This window comes from Chelmon rostratus, chromosome 14, assembly GCF_017976325.1.
Source record: "Chelmon rostratus isolate fCheRos1 chromosome 14, fCheRos1.pri, whole genome shotgun sequence".
Lineage (NCBI taxonomy): Eukaryota > Metazoa > Chordata > Actinopteri > Chaetodontiformes > Chaetodontidae > Chelmon > Chelmon rostratus.
This window is the reverse complement of record NC_055671.1, coordinates 15,543,121-15,564,784: the sequence shown is the minus strand read 5'-3', so window position 1 is coordinate 15,564,784 and position 21,664 is coordinate 15,543,121. Positions and strand designations below refer to the sequence as shown.

General features: G+C 42.1%; 1 protein-coding gene across 2 annotated transcripts; it reads left to right on the top strand.

The window, feature by feature from the left end:
* Positions 1 to 6,980: 6,980 nt before the first annotated feature.
* On the top strand, positions 6,981 to 19,205 carry ubtd2 (ubiquitin domain containing 2). Of its 2 annotated transcripts, none has more exons than XM_041952691.1 (3): positions 6,981 to 7,113; positions 10,030 to 10,266; positions 17,837 to 19,205. In XM_041952691.1, the coding sequence occupies exons 1-3, from the start codon at positions 7,044 to 7,046 to the stop codon at positions 18,340 to 18,342; spliced, it is 813 nt and encodes a 270-aa protein (XP_041808625.1). In that variant the 5' UTR covers positions 6,981 to 7,043; the 3' UTR covers positions 18,343 to 19,205. The 2 variants fall into 2 exon arrangements, with proteins under 2 accessions (XP_041808625.1, XP_041808626.1); XM_041952692.1 differs by lacking the exon at positions 6,981 to 7,113 and adding an exon at positions 8,066 to 8,246.
* Positions 19,206 to 21,664: the final 2,459 nt, after the last annotated feature.

Genomic DNA, 21,664 nt, shown 5'->3' with positions numbered 1-21,664 from the left:
TTTATACTTATAAACATTTTATTTTATTGTTTTTCGTATTTGATTGTGCATGGTCAGTCTGATTAGTAAATCTGTTTAAAATTGTTTGAGAAGTGACTTAAAGCAAAGCCATTAGTTTAGCAAATTTTGATTATATTGAACAAGCTGAATTTTTTACCTGATAATGGGTGGAGAGGAAAAGTTATGAGATCACCAAAGTCAGACTATGACAAGTCATCCTGAGGGGATTATGAATGGTAATCCATCCAGCAATCGAGACATTTCCCTGTCATCACTATTCATGGTGGTGCTAGAGGAAAAAAAGCATCACCAAAGTCATGAGGATTTATTATCTTAGAATCCATTTATGTTGAGGTACTTCATTGAATAAGCGAAACCTCTGACCTGCTGGCGGTGCTAGATAACAAGTCAGGGGATCACCCAAGTCAGCTGACTTCATGTCAGCTCATCCCATCATTGTTGAGGTATTAAAGTCTTGAACAAAGCCGAGGACCGATGCACAGACATGACCGTCTATTTAGGCTAAAATCAATGTGTTTGTTGGCGTCACTAAAATTCAAAAAAGAGTGCAAACCTTTTTATATGTTAGCCATATTCCTGAAAAACATACCTTGGTCATTCAAAATATGATCACTCTTTTGAGTCTTTGCTGCGCTTTTTATTTATGGACATTTTTGGCTCATGGGCCAGATCGGGGCTGAGATGTTTAGGTCCCTTTTTGGTCACAGACGCGGAGGAAACAAGGATCAAACGTGCGTATTAATTTATTACAGCTCAGACTAGTATTTCATTGCTGAGTTCACTCCTTGAAATACTCGACTGTTCTAAATCACAAGCCAGAACAGCAAAGTTACATAATAAGATTTGTCTTTGACATTAATGATACAGTGCTTGTGAACGTGCACGTACATTAGTGTAATGTATTGAGTCTCAAGGTTTACATTAAGAGGATTATAGCCGTGTTTATGGAGCGTATACAGTAAGTGGTGTGATAAACTGGAGACACATCCAGTGGACAGACAAATCTCCATAGAACTGAGCTTTACCATAACAAGTCAGGCCTGTGTGTGGGCTTTGCTTTGTGTGTGACGCACACACACACACACACACGCACACACACAATCACACACAGACAACAACAGAGAGCGAGACAGGCTCTGGAATGATAAGATATATGAAGCCACCGGTACTGCAGCAGTCATGCCCAAAATTAGTAAGACGATGCCAGCCATACCGTGTCCCACTATTCCTCCTTCTCACGCTTCAAACTGAGACAAACACACTCCTTTTCAGATGTAGTAGTTGGTCATTTTACGCTTTAATTATGTCACTGGTGTATTAATACTAAGGTTCTCCAAACTGGATGTCTGTTAGACAAAGGGCTTCTGTCCTTGTTGATGTTAATGCTGATAACATATAGAGCAGTAGTCTAATAAAGCATCCATGACCTTACATTACCCAGAAACCACAGAAAGAGCTCAGTAAACCCTCAAGTTCATCTGCATTTTGTGGCGCAGCAAGTTTAGATGTCACTCACAGAAACACTGAAGACGAAGCCAAAATGTTATAAGAATCTTCTTATAAATCTCCTCTAAATAAATAAGACCTCAGCTGTGTAAATACTTTGCAGCAACCCCTTTTGTTTTAGCACTGGATGCAGCTTTGATTCATCTGCGTCAGATTAGCACATCTGGATTTCAAGAAACACCCATCAGTCCTTACGGATTTGTCCCAGCTTGGTCAAAATTGAAAGAGGAGTGTCCGTGAACAGCTCAACATGTCTGCCAGTGCTCTGTCCATAGATTTTCAAAAGGATTCCAGTCCGGGCTCGCACTCAAGGACTTAAACGTTCTTGTTCGAAAGCCAGCTAACGTTGAATTAGTTGGACGCTGAAGTCATTGTCCAGTTAGCACATAAATCTTTGCTGCAGAGTACGATCTTTGGCATTCATAAGCCGGTTTTCCTCAAGAAGTTCCCGCATTTGGCTCCAGACATTGTCCCCCTGTAGGTTTAAAATTCCCCTTGTCTCTGCAGTGGGAAAGTCCACCTCCATGACATGGCTGCTCCCATTTTTACAGAAAAGAAGGTGTTAGGTGGTAAATTCAGGCACACAATACCGTAGCTCTTTCTTTTGCTGATTAGTCTAGTATTTAACACCACAGAATATTCCATCAGCGTCTCCCCCTGCAGCAGTAATGCTGTCAGAGTAGCCCTCAGGCTAGAAGTCTCCTCTCTGACCAGGAGGTCATTCTTGCCCAAACCAGCTTCAAGTCTTGGTAATTCCAGATTTTTTCTGTAATGATGCAGCCATCTGTGTTCTTTTTAAGTCCCGACAGTTCAGACAGACGACTTAATGAATCTGTGCACAGATGCTAGCTTGGAATAGGCCCTTATGCACAGGAGATGAGGTGGGATCACTCTCTCTGTTTATCTTGTCCCTCCACACCAACATTAACACCATGAACACTCCTTCCTTGCCTGTAACCTCTACACAAGACCGTGGCGTTGTTAATGTTGTTTGTGATTTTGTAGATTTCAGCAAATTCTTCATTCTTTAAAAACCAGAGCATGAAACATACAGACAGTGTGAAATAAAATACAACATGTAGCATTTTTAGAAATAATGGATATGAAAGGACAATTTTACATTTCTGTGTAGTCAGTCTTGCAAAAAACACCAACATATAATTGCTATAAAACCTTTCACAAATACAGCCAAAGCCAGTTTTTTGTCACCTCTCATGTACTGCACATATTTTGTTTTTCAAAACAAAGTGGAAGCAGTATAAAACACTGCATTGATGGTCTTGGAACAGCATGATTTATCATTATTTTTAGTATAGTTTGGTATGCAGCACAACAATTACGGATGAATAGATGTCAAGTATTAATTTATAAGTTATAAAGAGGAAAAAAGGCAAAAAGAATTTCTAAAAAGACCAAAAGATGTTCCCAGTTTCTTGCAACCTGGCTGCCTCGTGCTAGCTTGCCGATTCTCATTTGTAGTCTTCATCCTTTTCATCTTCTTATTCCCTCTTTCGCTCCATCCTCGTATCTTTCTTTTTAGAATCCAGGATGTGTGTGACATGGTGGAGAATCAGTGTGTGTGCGGCGGGGGGTTGCAGTTGGCTCTGAAAAAGCAGGTAATAGTAAATCAATGAAAGGGCAATCAATGCACGCTGTCTGCCAGGCTCCTTGATACACAGCTGGATGTGAATGATTTTAAAAGCTCCAAACAGCCCAGTCTCTTTAGTCGTCCTCACATACACGGTGGTTATAGGTCCGAGTGGGGGGGGGGCACTTGACAGATTACAGTAAATCAATGGATCCACTTGCAGCTTTATCTTCAACACAGATGGGGCAGTTGAGCATCTTCAAATGGCCAGACAATTGGAACCACAGCAGGGTAGATGTAAGGCTGAAGACTTTAGGCCAGCACAAGTGCCGGGCAGTCGAGAATAAATCAATGACAAGCCTATTAACCTCTGTGCCAGCTGCTCTGCTGACTAGATGAAAGAGGTGGAAGGAAGAGACGCTGCCAAAGAAGCTGACGGAAAGCAGAAGAAAGGATGCGGACAGTGAAAGAAGCAATAGAGACAGAGATAAGAGAGAAATGTCAGATAAATAACTTCAAAAGTCTGTGAAAAGCAAAGAGCACTGGTCAATGTCTGAAAAAGTTTTTTTTTAACTTTAGATATAATCTGAAAAAGGACATGTGGTGTGTCGATGTCCTGCAGAGGAAACAGACAGCTGAGCAATCACTGCCTCAGTGGCTGTGAAGAGAACAGCCAGCGTGGCCATTTGCAATTTACTGCTGTCTCCTTTTCAGCACACATGCTGTGATTTTCAACAGATGCATCATGTCCATGTTTTTTTTTGTTTGTTTGTTTTTTGCTGCCAAATGTATCAACACAAGTGTCGCAGTAATGGTCAGACATGGTGACTAAAGCAAAAAGCAGCTCACAGAGCCATAAGCTTTGATGTACTACAGTACTATAGTAGGTGTAATATGTTTTTATTCGCTTTCAAAAACTGCAAGAAGAAAAAAAGATGTTCACAGTGTGCAGCTCAAACTCTTCAGCTCCATCTACTGACTGAGCCACGTATAAGCAGAAGACTGGACGTGTATTCTGGTGTAATGCAATATGAATCAATGACTGACACATCACACCTTTAAAGTAAAAGCTGCATCACACAAACACATTTTATTAAACCATAAAAATGGGGAAATAGGACAAGGATTTCTGCAAGAATCCATCCAATCTGAAATCGCACACCTTTCACCTGTCACAGGTGAGATAATAGATGTTAAGTTTTCAGCCAATCAGTGAGTTTAATTTCAAACATGTAACAAAAATCTTAATACTGTATTTAAAAGTGAAGCAGAAGTATTTTCCCAGCCTAACTACACAAGATATTGTGCACAGTATGTCTCAGTTTAACTGCCATCAAACTTGTCTTACTGCCAACAAAATGCTTTAAATACAAGTTCTGGACATTGAACAAAATCTGCTACAGTCACTAGAGGTCACTGTAGTTCTCATAACTTGTCACACTCTGCATCTATTAAGTCTTTAATCTTGCCCGCTTGAACAGCATGGGTAATATTTCACAGCTTACTGTGGCATGTAACAATGCTGCAGTGAACAAACAGCACTAAGTTTAGGATTTTAATTGGAACCATAAACTGACACGCTGTGGAGTTGTTTCACATTTACAGTTTCCTGTTAACCTTTTTGGGATAGAACAATGTGGGTTTGAGATTCTGTGAAGTATAAACGCTTCAGACATCTTAACATGAACTCACTCCTTCATCCCTAAAAGAGCAACATTCCCTGCTGACTCAATTTCCTCAGGCAACACACACTCGCACCCACTGAACAAAACATCCTCATATAAAAGGTGGTGTTCAGTCATTTGCATTATGAACACGAGTCTATGCATAGAGGACAGCACAGAAGATCCTGCTGAATCTCCTGCTGCGACCTTGATCACAGTGCGTGCGGCGACACGTCAAGCGTATTGTCAGTAACTTGCTACATTACATCATATTACGTCATGCAGACAATCAGAAAAGGGTTTCCATGGAGCCTCGCTCCTGCACAGCCATGTCCTCTTTCAGTTAGCGATGGGAAATACTTGTAATTCCAGACAGCTTTGTTGTAAAATTACCCTAGCTATCCTGTTGCGTTTCTGTGTGTGTGTGTGTGTGTGTGTGTGTGTGTGTGTGTGTGTACATGAACACATGAGTGACTGTGTGTCTGTGGATGTGTGTCAAATTACACTCAAGTCTCTTTAGGACAGTCCTAAAGATAGTGACCAGGCAGGAGTGTGTTCATGTGGTGTAACATTGCAGCATTGGCATGAAGAAGTAGAGAGAAGAGAAGAGAAGAGAAGAGAAGAGAAGAGAAGAGAAGAGAAGAGAAGAGAAGAGTAACTTAATTTCAACCTGTGTTATAAAATCTGATCAACCTATGCGACAAATGTGTGAATTAAAACCTAAAAGCTACTAGTATAATGAAATAAAAACCTCTCTGCAAGAAAGACTAACGTAGATTAGGATATGCAGCACAATAAACACATTTCACTCTGCATTGTAAATTTTAATCTGCAAAAAATATATACATCTTAACTGTGTGCTTGTTTGATTCAACAACCTGCAGTAATCACTGACACCTACTATGCATGAGAGAGCAGAATTAAAGAGAACAATATCACCATTTCAGTCTGTGTTGCTTAGTCTGCTCAACCTCTGCAGCAAATGTGTGAGTTACCACCTAAAAGCTGATGATAGTATGATTTAAAAAGGCCTTCTCTACAAAAACAGCTAAAATAGAGTTGTATAGTCGGCACAAAAGGTAAATTACATTCCTCCTGTTGTCAAGTCAGATTTTCACCTGCAAAAATAAATACATAGGTGAAACCGCTGAAACCCTGCGATGCAATTCACTCTGAAATCTGATCGTCTATGCAACAAATATAAAGCGTAAAATATAAAACACAGTGTCAGACAACAACTCCCCCTTGCAATAAACCTGTAACACCTACAAATTATGAACCATATATCTTCTATCTTTAAGACACATGTTTTTTAACATGTGCATATCACCGTCATCATTGTTAAATGTAATCTAAGCACGCTGCAGATACACCCCTGTAAATATCCTCCTTCCTTATGAATATAAAGTAACCTAGTACATTAATCATTCAGTATTTATTCCAGCACTCTCGCACTATTGCATACTTGTTTACAACCTTACCTGTGTATAGATGTTGCAGACAAACATACACCTACTTTTATATCTACTTGTATGTAAATTATAGTTAAATGTTTATGTTAACCCATCTTTGTTCAGCTTTATTCAGCTGTATGTCTACTTCTATCTTGGTCAATGAAACTACTGATCTAACCTTTGAAGGGCCAATGCAAGAGAAAATAGAATAGAATAGAAAGCAGTGGGCTAACATGATGAAGAAGAATCAGTTCAATCAAGGATAAAAGCATAACTAATTTGATATGTTCTTCAGGTCAGCAAACACCTTCTCTGAACACAAAACAAAACAGCACGTGTGAAAATACTTCATCACCATCATCATCATCATCAGAGTGTAAAGTCTGCAGCAAACATTTACTGGTCCAAGGACAGAAGGCAGCATCCTTTTCCTTCAGGAGCGCACTTCTCCTTTGTTCTCTCCCCCTCTCCTCCATCCCTCTCCCGGTCACCTTGCTACGATGTGAGCCTCTCTGTCTATCTCCGCCTTTCCCCACAGATGAAGAAGATGAGGATGGTGCCTGCTGCGCCGCGCCAATGCTGACATGAAGAGGGGAGGGAGGAACGAAGGAGGAAAGGGAGGACAGGAGGAGACGAGGGGAGAGGAAAGGACGGGAGGGAAGGAAGGGAAGAAGGGAAGGCGAGGGGGGAAGAGAGAAAACCGAGAGAGGAGGAGGAGGAGGGGGGGGGGGGGGGGGGGCTAGTGGATGTAGCTCTAGCTGTGAGCCGGGGGGTGAGCTACCTAGCCCGGGCTGCTCTGCCGAAACATCCATGGGTGGCTGTGTCGGGAGCCACCACGACTCCTCGGGCAGCTTAAACGAGAACTCGGACGGCACCGGAGGTAACTTACGGGGCTTAACGACGTATTTTAGTGCGGACAAGCTTGGTTTTTAATGGGGGGGGGGGGGCTTTCTCTATGGTTTCTGCATGTTGCCCTGGCTGGAGGTCTCCTTCCCTTCCTTTATATCCGAGCCAGACAGAGCCGGAGACAGACACGGAGCCCTCCCGGGTATCCGGCGCCACACAGCGGGCCCAGCAGCGAGAAATGACGCCTCGTCGGCACTTTAAAAACTGGGGGGTATTCACTGTGCGGCGCTGCCTCCCTTTGTTCTTTGCTGTTCACAGAGCTAGCCGGCTAAAACGTAGCATAGTTAGCTTGCTAGCTTTTCTGCATAACAAATATGGGTCACAGACGGTAATGGCATGCACGGGAACGCACTGGAGTGATACAGTCTGATTTGAATCATGTCCCCTCCGTGGCCGCTTAACGCGAGCTGCACTCATGCCCACTGACAGGCTTTTCGTTTTTATTGACTGTTTCGTGCGAAGCGAGCGTGTTTTTAATGCTGGGAAAGTGTTGGGGGAGGAAAGAAGAGGAGGTGTCAAAACTTAAAGGCTGCTCCTGCTATGTGATGAAGAAAGTGTGTTGTTTTTAATAGTGTGACTGCAGTTAGGCCCCAGAGCCGTAAGCACCATTTAGTCAGAACACAATCAGATTAGGTTCATGGCATTTATTGAGCAATAAACAGAATTGCATGTAATGCCTGAGGTTATGGTGCATGGTTGCTCAAGCAGTGGGGTTTTAAGTGCGGCTGTGTGAATGAAAATATGATATTAAAGGTTAGTTTTAGTAGGATATCAAATATTTTCAGGTGATGCTATAACTTGCATGAGTGGTTAAACCAATCAAAATGCGTTGCATTAAATCTGGCGGATGTGGGCTGCTACAAATCCTGGCATGTGCAGCTCAGAGAGGAGGCACGAACAGCGTGCACGGTGCAAGGAGAGATGACTGTGACATGCAAAAGCGTCCCTGGCTGGAACTGAATCGGGGATGTTGGGGTCAAATTGTATGCATCTTGACTGCAGTGCCCTTTTTGTAGTGATTTTTTTTATCAAGCTGAGGTGCCCCAGACAAGTTCCTGCAGCAGATTCCTGGTTGTCTGCTCCGAAAAAAGGGTTCCACTATGACCAGTGAGTTATTTTAATTACTGGGAGATAGAGCTGGGTTGGGGGGGAGGGGACGGAACACTTAGAGATGCTGAGATATAGCCTGGTGTCCTTAATATCTTCCCTTTTGCCCCTACATTGTCTGGACGACGGGTTCGACTATGCCCCCGACCTTCTACCCGTCTAGATGTCACATAAACAGGCTTCAGAGATCCCTCTCTGTGTGAAGGAGCGTGTGTAGCAACAAGAGGCGATGCAGTGTTGAAGAGGATGCAAACAAGCAGCTGTTACTTGACACCTGTCTCGATGAGGACAGAGACAAAGCGATTAGACCACTTCAAGTATTTTAATATTTGCGTATAAAAGTGTCTTTTACACATACTGGCCTACATACACCCCGAAGGATTTCTGGGAATTACTGAAAGACAGGAAAGTAGGCTAGTGTGTGAAGGTGAATTAGTAAATTATGGGCAGACAGATGAGCTGGAAAGTGGGCTAATGTAGAGGCACGAGCACACAGCAAAGCAGTCAAGCTGGCCGTGACATACAAGTACATACACAGGTATTTTTGTCGGATCATTGTTTTGCGCTGGACTGCATACAGTTTCAACATGTTCAAATTTTTCAGAATATTTCTACATATTCTGTTTTCGTTTCAGTCAGAAACGCTGACGATTGGACATAACCACAACCAAAACCACTGATTAATGGTTACATGTGTTGTTATTAGTTCAAGTTTACTGTTGCAACATCTAAATTTCCCTTAGGCACCACAGTGGTTCGTCCTGTCACATTTGCACTATGACTAAGCAAGTAGCACAATCTGGTGGCTCTATGAGGCATTCTTAAAAGACAATATTCTCCTTAACAATGTGTAACTTGTGTATCGAGGTGAAAGTAAAAGTGTCAGTTAAGGTCTTATTTACTGCAAAACAGTCACCTGAAGTTTGTCTTGTGATCATCAGAGTACATGTCTACCAGCATTAAGTGTAACTCAACACCTTTATCCATCATCCTCCTCTCGCCTCTTTCCTCTACGTGTGTGAGTGTGTGTGTGTGTGTGTGGCACACACACAAGTACGGACTGTCCTATACCTGTCTACGCCTTCGGTGTTCATCCAGATGGTGTTATTCATCAGCCATTCTGCTGCAGATGGAGCACTGTTAGATGCTATAACCCTAACCTTTTAACTGGGTTTAGTAACACAACACTTGTGTGTGTGTGTGTGTGTGTGTGTGTGTGTGTGTGTGTGTGTGTGTGTGTGTGTGTGTGTGTGTGTGTGTGTGTGTGTGTGTGTGTCCGTGTGTGTGTGTATGTGCGTGTGTGTGTGTGTGTGTCCGTGTGTGTGTGTGGTCTACGGTCTATGTACATATCTCGTGATGGTGTAGGCTCATGTCTTATCTGTTGTCTGAGCTTAGTCATGTACTTGAGTGATCTTAAAGACTGATGCTTCAGATAAGTCCTACCTCTTCTTATCCCTTCTGCCTCCTCTACTTCTCATTTTTATCCTTCCCCCTCTGACTGTCATCTTCCACTCCTCATCTGTCTACTTTCTCTTCCCTACATCACCATTTATTTCTGTTTTTTTTTTTTTTTTTTTTTACTTACCTTGGCTGGTTCTTCTATCTATCCCCATTTTTCTTTCTTTCCTCACATCCTTCCATTTACCCCACCCTCACTCTCGTTCTCTGTGTCTTTTTCCATCTTTCCCCTTTGGTTCGTCTCCACCTCCCCTCCCACCCTCCTGTCTTCATCTATCTTTTCTCTCCATCTCTCTTTTCCCCTCTCTCTTGTCCTCCCTCCCAGTGGCTCTAGGGCGTAACCAGCCCCTGAAGAGAGAACGGCCTAAATGGAAAAGTGACTACCCGATGACTGAGGGCCAGCTGCGCAGCAAGAGAGATGAGTTCTGGGATACGGCGCCAGCATTCGAGGGCCGGAAGGAGATCTGGGACGCGCTGCGAGCTGCGGCCAGCGCCTTTGAGAGTAATGACCACCTGCTGGCTCAGGCCATCCTCGATGGAGCCAGCATCACACTGCCGCACGGTAACACACATTTCCTCAGTGATAGACATAGAAGACACCTCATAGTGTTTTACTCTCCATGAAATACTGCTGGGTGGACTTTATTTAGGATATTGCAGTTGATGGTTAACACCTCAAGAATTTCAACTCCCTCTTCCCAAGTTCTCCAAGAGCAACTAAAACTCAGGAACTAGAGAATTTCTTAACAATTTAAGGCTCAACTAAATGCTGCAGGTCTTCTTTTGGCTAGTTCTTACTGTATGAACTTTTCTTTTTCTTTTTAAAAGTGATGAGAGTACACGAGAAACAAAGCAAGATTCTGAAACTTCAGATAAGTGATGGCAATCCTAAGCAGGTCATGTATATAGTGTATCCACACTGTAAAAAGTGATAGAAGTAAGAATCTCCAAGACAGCCAACATGCATCCTAAAAACTTGTCTGACAGAAAATCAATCAACAGTTATCCAATAGTTGTTTTAGTAATTATTTAAATGAAAAATGTCAAAAACATTGCTGGTTCCTCCTTCTTGAACATCAAGCTTTGATGCTTTTTGTCATTATACGTGATAATAAATTGAATATGTTTGGAGTTTTAGACAGAACAAAACATTTGATGGCTGTTGGAAATTAAACAGGAATATTTCACTTTTTTTCTGGCATTTTATAGACAAAGCTACTAATTGAAAAAAAAAAAAACAATTGGCAGATTAACCAGTAAAGAAAGTAATAATTTGTTGCACCCACTATGTTGATGGAGACTTGTCCCACAATGTATTAGACAAAGGAAATGAATGAGAGACAGCTGGAAAAAAATGACATAAATTTTTGATGTTGTTGACACAGCTCCGTGAACGCATCACAGAGCAAAAACAATTGCATTTTTTGACTGTAAAAGCAGTGTAAGACAATTAGTATACAGTATCTAGGATATACAATTAGCTTGTATTGATGAATGTGAGTGGGGCACATTGAGAAGTTTTTTCAGAGACTGATTTCGGTGCATGGTTTCAGAACAGCCTTCATGTTTCTCCGGCTGGAAAAGTGGAAGCAAACCCCACAACAAAGCAGCACATTCAAGCAGGTGTAGAGTTCATATTGCTTTCTGGGTGAAGAAGAGAGCTGTCAGTCATATATTGTACAGCCCACTTGAAAAAAAACACATCCGTCACAGGCTAATGTATCTCTGGCCTGAGAAGAAATATATGATACTATAATATTATTGCGAAATAAATTGCTGCCATAATAACAGTAATAAATAAAGAGGGGTTCTCAAAGTTTCAATGGCTGAGTGCAACTTTAGGGAGCCAGCATATGACTGAAGGCTGCACTGGGAGATGGGTTGGGGGGTATAGCACTTAGGGATACTGAGATATAGCCTGGTTTCCTTAATATCTTCCCTTTTGCCCCTACATTGTCTTGACGACGGGTTCGACTATTCCCCCGACCTTCTACCCGTCTAGATGTCACATAAACAGGCTTCAGAGATCCTTCTCTGTGTGAAGGAGCGTGTGTAGCAACAAGAGGCGATGCAGTGTTGAAGAGGATGCAAACAAGCAGCTGTTACTTGACACCTGTCTCGATGAGGACAGAGACAAAGCGATTAGATTACTTCAAGCATTTTGATATTATAGCATAAAAGTGTCTTTTACACATACTGGCCTACATACACCCCGAAGGATTTCTGGGAATTACTGAAAGACAGGAAAGTAGGCTAGTGTGTGAAGGTGAATTAGTAAATTATGGGCAGACAGATGAGCTGGAAAGTGGGCTAATGTAGAGGCACGAGCACACGGCAAAGCATGTAAATACCTCCCAACAATGCATGATGACCCCTTCATCATGCATTGTTGGGAGGTATTTACAATTTAGGGCAAGTGATGCTAAGCAAGAACAAATCACATGCAAAGAGTGAACAAGACGTGTGTCTGTGCACCACATACTGCAGTGTGATGAATGCATGAAGGCCAAGAAGAATAACGTTACATCACTGAATGCCCGTCCTTGTCCAGTGTGAAATGAAGGCAGTCTTCTGTTGATTTCATTTTGGATAAAATGTATACGTATATATATATATAATGTATTTATATTGTAATTCTAGGAGAAGCACTGTGAATAAGGACCAGTAAGATTTTGACACAAAGATTTGTACATTAGCAAGAACGTTGCACAACATGGACGTGAAAGCAATGCTCTGTTTAGTCATATGAAAGTGCAATAAATAAATGAAAAATCGTGATATATAATCACAATCTCAGTATTGATCAAAATAACCGTGACTATCGTTTTGGCGGACAGAATTAAGTGTTTAGTGAACATGGACCTGATTCTGAGCAATTACAGCGTTCAGCCTGCAGCTAAAAGGAGTTAAAGATGCTGAATCTCTAAGTGTATCTCAATGACTGCATTTTAGAGTACAGGCTTTAGCTATTAGCAGGTATATACTGTTGAAGGAATCAATGAGTCATAAATTAAAGGGGGTGTGGACACGGCATCCTGAAAGTAGGATTTAATGAGCTTATCACTCACCAAAGTATAAGCGAGAGAGTGCATCTTCTAAAACACACTGGAGAGCATCTACATCGAACCAATCAATAAAACTGACAACAACTCCGCACAGTAATTATTAGCTGCTTGAGCAGACTTTCTATTTGTGGATGTGCGTCATTCTCTTTAGTCTTAATATATGTCAGCTCAGAGTCATGTGAGCCCACAGAGGAAAGGTCATGTTTTTCTTTGAAGATGTTGTGCATTCTGGACGGTGTTGTCCCGACAGTGGCATTCTTTTTTGACTTTCATATATATATTTATGTCGAAACAGGCTGAGATGATTGGCTAGTTCTGTTATGACACATGTTCGTGTACGTGGGAGGACCTCTCTTACCACGCTGGCATCATGTGTAGTCTATTTTTGACATCAATAAATATTATGACGCCAGTAACCTGCACTTTTTCTTATCGTTTCATAGCAGAGGTGGGCAGAATTCTTCTGTTAGTAGGCCAACAGGGACACAAAGTCTCAAGATTTCAAAGGTGAAAGAACAGCTCTACCTGAATATGATTTTGGGTATAGCGGTTGCCAGCACACAGGCTTTTCCTGCATGTAACCGCAGTCCGTGTCTTGTCTTGCTCAGTTCCTCTTAGTAGTTTGTCCAGGTCGGATCAGATCCTGCTGGGCTGCAGCTGTGGATTCCCCGGGCCTGACATCACCATTTCACTCATCCAGCACCCCGGTACAAAAGAACAGCTAGATCACTTAAACGTTTTCACCACTTTATGCCTTTTTATTGCCCTCTTCTTTATGCTTTCACCATCCCAGTTTCAGCTGATTGTTTGAGAACACATTCTCTGCCTTGTTCTACCAGCTTAGACGATAGAAAAAAGATGCAAGTCAACAGCTCAACTGTCAGCCGTGCATTTCGGCACATTTAATAAAACTTACCGGTTATTTTTAAGTCTTAATATGCAGCCATTATGATAAGGCTGTTTCTAAGGGTTAGAATCTATACTGTGTTGAAGACTTACTGTGCTGTGTGTGGTTAACTGTCAGGTCTGAACAGTAGGTGGAGAAAACAAGTTTATTCTAGTTGACAGAGCTTATCTAGAAAGTCATGCTGCCCGTCTTGGTCTGCAGCTCAAGAAGCAGAATACTGCCCAACTTACTCAGTTTAACAAGACTCTACAGCCATGCTAGCAGCCCTGGAAGGCTGTACGTGGGCACAGTTGTGCTTTAAACCTAAAGCTTTGTGTGTTAGCATGCTCATTTTTGCAAATTGGCACTCAATGCAAAATACTGCTGAGGAATCATAACTTTGGCTTGATGGTGCTAGAGGAAAAGTCAGGATATCACCAAACTGATCACAAGTCATCCAATGTGTGAATTATCCATATTTCATGGCAGCCCATCCAGTCCTCATGGTGGCCGTAGATGGAAAGTCAGGATTCATCCTCTGGGGACTGTGAATGTCTGTATAAAATTTCATGGCAGTGTATCAGATAGTTGCTGATCAACATCGCCATCCCTAGAGCCATGCCGTTAGCGTGCTGAAAAATGTCAGCTCACTGTGGGACGAGTTGGTGAAACCTGAAGTGCGGAACTCTTGTCGGCCTCTTCTGGTAGTGAGAGCAATTACACAAACTGTCAGCACGCTTCTTGACGCCATAGGCTCCGCCATGCTCTTAGTTGCTGTAGCCTGATCCATCGCTTTGTTTGTTCCTCCTTCAGCTCTGGCAAACCTATAATTGCTGGTTGATGTTGGATTCGTTTGCCAAGGACTTGAATACAATGGATGTTTAATAATTTGTAAAAGTCCCACACTCAAGCTGTAAACAGAAGCTTTTTAGGCGCAGTTAGTGATCCTCTTAAGTCTTTTTAAAGCTTGAATTACCTCCATTACGATACCATAACACTTTATATTGTCCAGACTTTTGTTGTCACCGTTCAGAAAATGGAACTGAGTATTTAAGACATAAACTCCCTCAATCATTATTGAGGCTTTTGCATTCCTTACAGATGCATCTACCAATGGGCTTGCTGTAGATAATTAGACTGGAGACCAGCTTGATCTACGGTCATCAAAAGTGACTCTGAAGCGGAAAGCGAAGGCCATTTGCATCAGCCGTTGGTCAACACGTTTGCTTCCATCCAACCTGCAGCAAATCAAAACGTTCACTGATACACATCATTATCTTTCCAGCCATAACTGAAGCTTACTGTCTGGGTGGCCGAGCAAAACAGCACCGCAGCAACAAAGCACTTTTCATGTCAACAAATGTTTTCGTGCTTTGATCATGAAGCGTAATCCCTTTAATTCGATGCAAGGCTGACCCCCCGTCTTCAATCTGAACTCTCGTGTTTGTTAATGAAATCCCACAACCAAAGACATTAGCACCACCTGGAAACTATTAGCATTCTGCAGCTGAAGCATAAACACTAAGGTGGAGCCCTCTGGAGAAGAAAAAAGCGAGAGAGATATACACACATAGAGATTCGTATACAAATCATGTTTATACCTTGTCAGTGAATCACATTTAACATTAATATTGTATTTATATTAGCCTTTTGTGACATTGGCTGAGACAGTTTACATATATTTAGCTTCCTATGCTGGTATCACACTGTTATGTGAAAGTACTTTAAAGTCCAGCTGAAACTAGACTTACATGCATTTATCTGCTCTGTAAATCTCTTGTCCTGTGCTCTCTGTTGAGAAAAAAAAAATTATATATATATTACATTTTTGGGTTTTGTGACACGGCCCATAGTTCTGCATTACTTTGATGAAATGAATTCTCCGTCTGCATGGATGGAGACCTTTTATTTCTATACAGCCAATCAAATCTTGCATTGAGTTCAATCATCAGCAGAGTCACGCTGAGGCAGACAGCAGCTACACAGCACAGGAGCCACAGGACTCTGCAGAACAACCACGTTAGCTTTCCTCTCCTCCTTATCTAACTTACAAACATGATCACACGTCTGGTCCTGCACATAAGCTTGATGAAGGAGCGAAAAAACAAACATTCGCAAAGGACAAGCCGCTCAGCTGCAGCACATGAAACAGCATGCAAATGTACCTGCAAATGTTACTTAAGTCTGGTGGGATGCAGGCGTGGCTCTTTCTGTTTAACACCACTAACAACGCGCTGTCTGCCCACGACATGTAGGCTACAGCAGTTTGTTTACTTTGTCTCTCATTCACGGTGTAACACCAGAACTCTGCCAGCTGCTGTCAATCAAACACAGACACCGTCAGCCCCTCCAACCAGCAGAGACCAGAAGGAGCATTTCTGATCATTCCTCATTAGTTTCTTCCTTTTAATAATATACTATTAACAATACACTTTAATTAATTAATTAGTTTAACGCAGGTTTATTACAACAAGAAGTGATGACTGAGAGTGATTTCTCTTGGACTTTAGTACCTTTGTTATCAAACTCATCTAAAGAACAACCCTTGAATGTAGTAAAGTACGCTGACATCTGAGGCCAGAGGGGTCAGCTATACTACATCAAATTAAATTGTGAATCTGAATCCTTGTATTTATTTACAAATGTTGATAATTTAGCCGTGTTGCTGACAAAAGCTGAGGGTTTTAACACTTAAAGATACCAGTTTTGTCACTGTGTTGGTATGCCAGCAAATGATTTGGTTTCATAAGCTGAAAGAGTTTACCTATATATAGCTTTTTCACAGTATAGAATGAAAGATGCTGTTATGGAAGTTTTTGGTCTGCGCTGTTGTTCAGGTGCTTCACACTCGTTGTCTACATTGCTACACATGTCAGTTTTTAGAAGCAAAGTAAGCCTCTCTCTGCCTCTCGCTCTCACGTTCACTCTGGCAGACCGTGGCCTGAGGCAAAGCGTCGCCTCGATGTCCTCACCTTGACCACAGCAGCAGCCATCCAGAGAGCAGAGAGCAACATCCTGTGGGCGTCTGCTGACTCATCTCAGTCTCGCTCGCCACGAAACTCTGTGCCTCTCGCGAGTGGCTTGTGCCACAATTTAAGTCATAAAACAACACAAGAGCGGTGCAGTGACCTTTTTAAACCGTATTTAGAAAAGCAAAAGTTTTCACCCCAGGCTTTAATTGTGGTTCTCGTTTTTGCAGTGTCAACATCGTTACCATCTCTTCAAAGCTTTTAAAGAGACAAAACGTGGGGACAATTGGGCACAAACAAAAAAACTACTTGCTGCTTTCAGGTGTGACATTTAACAGTTGTGCACAGGGGGATCTGTCTGAAATCCCCTCGAGGGCCCCCCCCCCCACAGTGAATACCACTGTTTTAAGTTTCTGTTTGTGGAATAATATGACGTCTTGACTACATCTTATTTCCCCCTCTCTCCGTCAGCTCTTTACTCATTTCTGTCTCAACTCTTTACTCTTTACTCTTTACTCGTTTCTGAATCATTGTGGTGACACAACATCTTTCGACGCTGCAGTCCAACAGGCGCGCAACTTTCCCTTTTCTCCCACTTTCACTCTATGATCTTTCCTCACAGTCTTGGTGTTCAATTGAGTCGGGACTCTCATTTCTCCATTTTTGTCTTACTGAAGCAAAATGTGAATTGGACACCAGGCTTTGGCTTTGTTAGCTGGAAAAATCACTCCAGCCTATGACTTTCAGTTTATGAATTCAATAATGGAAGTATACAGAAAGAACGCGTTTATTTAGATAGAAACAGAAATGTGCCAGAAAGTTGTGTAGCTCAGGAGGTACAATTTATCATTTTCTACTTAAAAACATGAAAATGAATCCAAAACATTCATTTGAAAGGGAAATGTTCACTTTGGTTTTTAATTACTATGTATTGGAACTTCCCAGTTAAACATTTAGCGAGTGTACTGAACATAACTTTACCCCGCAGACAGTTTTGTTTACATTGGTATGTTGGTTACAGTAAGCTGTATCATGTGTAGGTGATTCCTCTCATGTCACATGCCATGAATAAAAAATGTTCTGTGGCCCAGCAGGCTCTTAGTGAAGCCAAAGATGATAATATTATCATAACTGATGGCCACAACTGTTGTGAAACAATGAAAAAGAGTCATTCAACATTTATCAAGTTCACTTTTTTTTCCGTTTTTCCAGGCGCTCTGACTGAATGTTATGATGAACTGGGGAATCGATACCAGCTGCCAGTCTACTGCCTCTCTCCTCCCGTCAACATGATTGAAGAGCGTTCTGAAGAGCTTGACGGTTCAGATCCAGACTCCGGGGCCGCTGACCCGTCCATGGGCAGCGCTAGCGACCCCGCCTCAGGAGGAGAGTGCCAGCTTCGGCTCCGGCTCTCCACGGGTCGCGACCTCCGGCTGGGGGTCCGTTCCACGGACACGGTGGGCATGATGAAGCGTCGTCTACAAAGCCACGAGGGCGTGCCTGCCACAACCCAGCGCTGGTTTTTCTCAGGTCGGCCACTGACAGACAGGCTACGCTTGGACCAACTCAACATCTCCAGAGACTATGTGGTGCAGGTCATCCTCAGCCAGCCGCCACCGCCAGAGCCGGCGTCAACACCAGGACACACACCGGAGGCCTCTGGGCCAGTGGAAGGAGTGGCTGCACTGCCGCAGGAGCCCACGCCGGTGGAGAATTAGCTCCCCCCAACCTGGCAGCCTGGAGGTGGCGGTATAACAGGAGGAGGATAAGGGAGAAAAAAGAATGAAAGTTGATTCTGACTATTTCTTGATTTGCACTCTTCTCTTCTCTCTTTATTTTTGCTGAGAAGGGCTTCGTCTGGGCAGAGGTTGGCTGTCTGCCGGAGCAAAAGGACTCTTGAATTGAGAAAAGACTCTCCTTTTGGTTTTACACAGTGAAATTTTTGACCTTTTTGAAGTCTTTTTAACTGTTCCTATGGAAACCAAACAACAAAACGAGAACTTTGTCTGGCTTAAAGGGTTTTCTTAGCAGCGCTGATGTTCGAATGTTTCTGTGTTTCAGTTTCCATTCAAGTTCTGCTCTCCGGCAAAGCTGGGTCAGCAGAATTCTGTTCGAGAGGCTACAGGGTTATTACATACACTTTGATTAGATACATTTTCAACATAGACAGTTTAGAAAGAAAGGAATACAGAAAGTCTAACAATCATGACAGTTATTCTGGCAGTTATTCTTAATTACATGTGAATCAAATCAAGAACACTTCCTCATTTGGGGATTAAGTCAGTATGCTAACAGCTGTAAAGAAAGATTGGAATTGCTAGCTAGTAAACAGAAATGTGTCCTCCCTCTTATCAAGAGGTTGCAGTCAGGAGGCATGACGATGTTTTACCAAGCTGCCGCTGGATTAGATGCTTTATTTCACTCTGCTTCACAGAACAATCAGAGCAATCATGTAATAAACATTAAGTAGTCAGCCTATGTGTGTGTGTGTGAGATAGAGCGTGTATGAGTGCGTGTGTGGATGTTCATATTTGTTCAAGATACAACCACACTTATTCATGTGGCAAAGGATGGAATACACAGTTGCATATTTTGATTAAAAATAGAATGTTTTTAATTAAAATTGATCATTGTTTCTATTCCTCAGTCTCTGTTGTGTTGATGGTTTTCGCATTTTGACGTCCAGCTGCAACAAAATGATGGCAGCACGTCATACAATGTCATCTTCTCTGGCCGTCTTTCAATGCCTGTTTCAGTCTCTTTGACATTTTCATCTCAGATCTATAAAGGAGGGATCTCATCTTGTCCTGTTGCAGGACATACTTACCTTTTCCCTTACAAATATAAGGATGAATTTGAGGATATACTGTATCACACATTGCTCTTTCACCTTTTTCTTGCTACCTTTGGGACAACGCGTTGTACAAGTAAGTTCAAACCACAGATCGGAAGCGACAAAGCAAAGTAACTAGAACCCCTCCACTGGATTTTTGAGCCCTTTATCAATATTTAACGATGTAACGGAACAGACCCTGCACTTTTCTGTTGAGAGTTATAGGAGGAGATCAATACCACTCATGTCTATACAGTAAATATGTAGCCAGCAGCCAGATAGCTTAGCTTAGTTTAGCATACTGGAATCTGGGGGCCACAGCTGGCCTGTCTCTGTCCAGAGGTGTAAGGATAAGCCTACCAGCACCTCTAATGTTCAATAATTAACATTTTATATTGAACAAAATTAAAGTCTCTCTTGTGGCTTTGATTCAACTGCTAAAAACTCATCTCTGTTAATCAAAATGAGATTTTTAGATGTTTTCCGATGAAAGAAATCCCTCCATGTAACTCTAACCTGCTCATCAACACATGAACCCCTGCTTGCTTTCTGTTTTACTGGTTACTGTCATGTGAGTTTTTTTTGTTTGTCTAAATTATCGTGACAAATATAGCCACCTATCTATGTCGGCAGCTTAGCTATCTGACAAACTGAGTGACCTTTGCTTTAACTTTCTTTATCAACAACCTCAAGCTACATGAAATGCCCTTTCAGCGTCTGACATGAATCATCACGTAACTTGGCAGGCTAACATTGTCGAGCGCATTGCAGATTCATTGGGACCAGTCGACAGATAAAACCTGTGTTTTCTGTGGAAGATTTTCAGATACTTTGGATATGCATGAAGGCTCGCCATTTCTCCTTTTGCAACTTTGGAACGGAAAACAGAAACATGTCTCTGCCATCGTTATGAAAATAGTGAAACTGAGCAAAATACCAAAAACACCGTAGCTACACCTGCCTTCTCCTCTGATGCCCCTCGTTTCATGGTAGCCCCACCCTGTATCTGTAGGGGATTGTTTCCTCAGGTATGTAATGAACATGAAACACCACATGGACATGCTACAAGGTTAAAAACTTGATTTTCATTGGAGGAGGTCTTTAAAATAGTCATTTGTGGTTTTATTGGGAGTTTTGTGCTGGGAGTCTGGACAGCCAGTGGAAACACGCTAGCCTGGCAAAGAAGTAGTTCCTACACATAACAATTGGCTTTAAAGGTGCTACTTCCAGTCTTTCTGCTAAGCTAATAAAAAAAAAGGCATTAGAGGGGGTCGCAATATGCTTTAGAGGAGAAGATAAAACATCTTGTACAACGGTAACTAGGGGTCGCCGGTCAAGATACAACCACACTTATTCATGTGGTGAAAGGATGGAACATCAGAAACACAGTTGCATATTTTGATTAAAAAGAGAATGTTTTTAATTAAAATTGATCGTTGTTTGTATACCTCTGTCTCTGATTGTTGTGTTGTCCATTAATCTTATTCTATCACTGCAAGAAAGATGATTTTGAACTACTCCTATTCCAAAAATCAGACATCGCAGACATGAATGCCAGAATCGCTTAATCCCTGATAGCTGATTTCGGTCATTGACATTGGCACTGTTTATTGAGAGCTTTAGCTCTTTGACACCAATATTACTTTGGAGCACAGTCCAGCTTCCCTTTTCCCTTTTGTTTCTTCCTGTCCATATTTCAACTTCCCTGAGAACAGCCAGAGCAGCCTGACAACAGGAAAATTTTGTGAAAAAAACACGATGATGCAAAGAGGCCTTCTAGAGAGAGGAAGCCATTGTAAACAATGTCTTTGGAAGAAGTGCTGGCGACTGTTATTCCCAGCTTCAGACCAAATAATTCAGGCAGGGATGGATTGAGGAAGGAGTCAACCTGTCCGTTTACACGCTATGTGTGCATCATTAAACTATAGTGAAAAGCAAGCTCTTGATTGTTACTGACCCGGCTATGATGCTATTAAATTTAAAAGGGCACGCTGTGCACGAGTGACAGGCAGAGGGGAAGTGGATACAATATGTGGTCAGTGTGGCATTCGTTCTCCAGTCATCACAGCTGCCCTGCAATCCAAAACAGGTCAGTGGCTTCATCCTGGAAATACCTTCACATCTGATCGAGCTTTCAGTCACATGCACGCCATCCCAAATGGAAGAACAATACTTTTCAGTACGACAGGTAAAGCAGAATGTGAAGT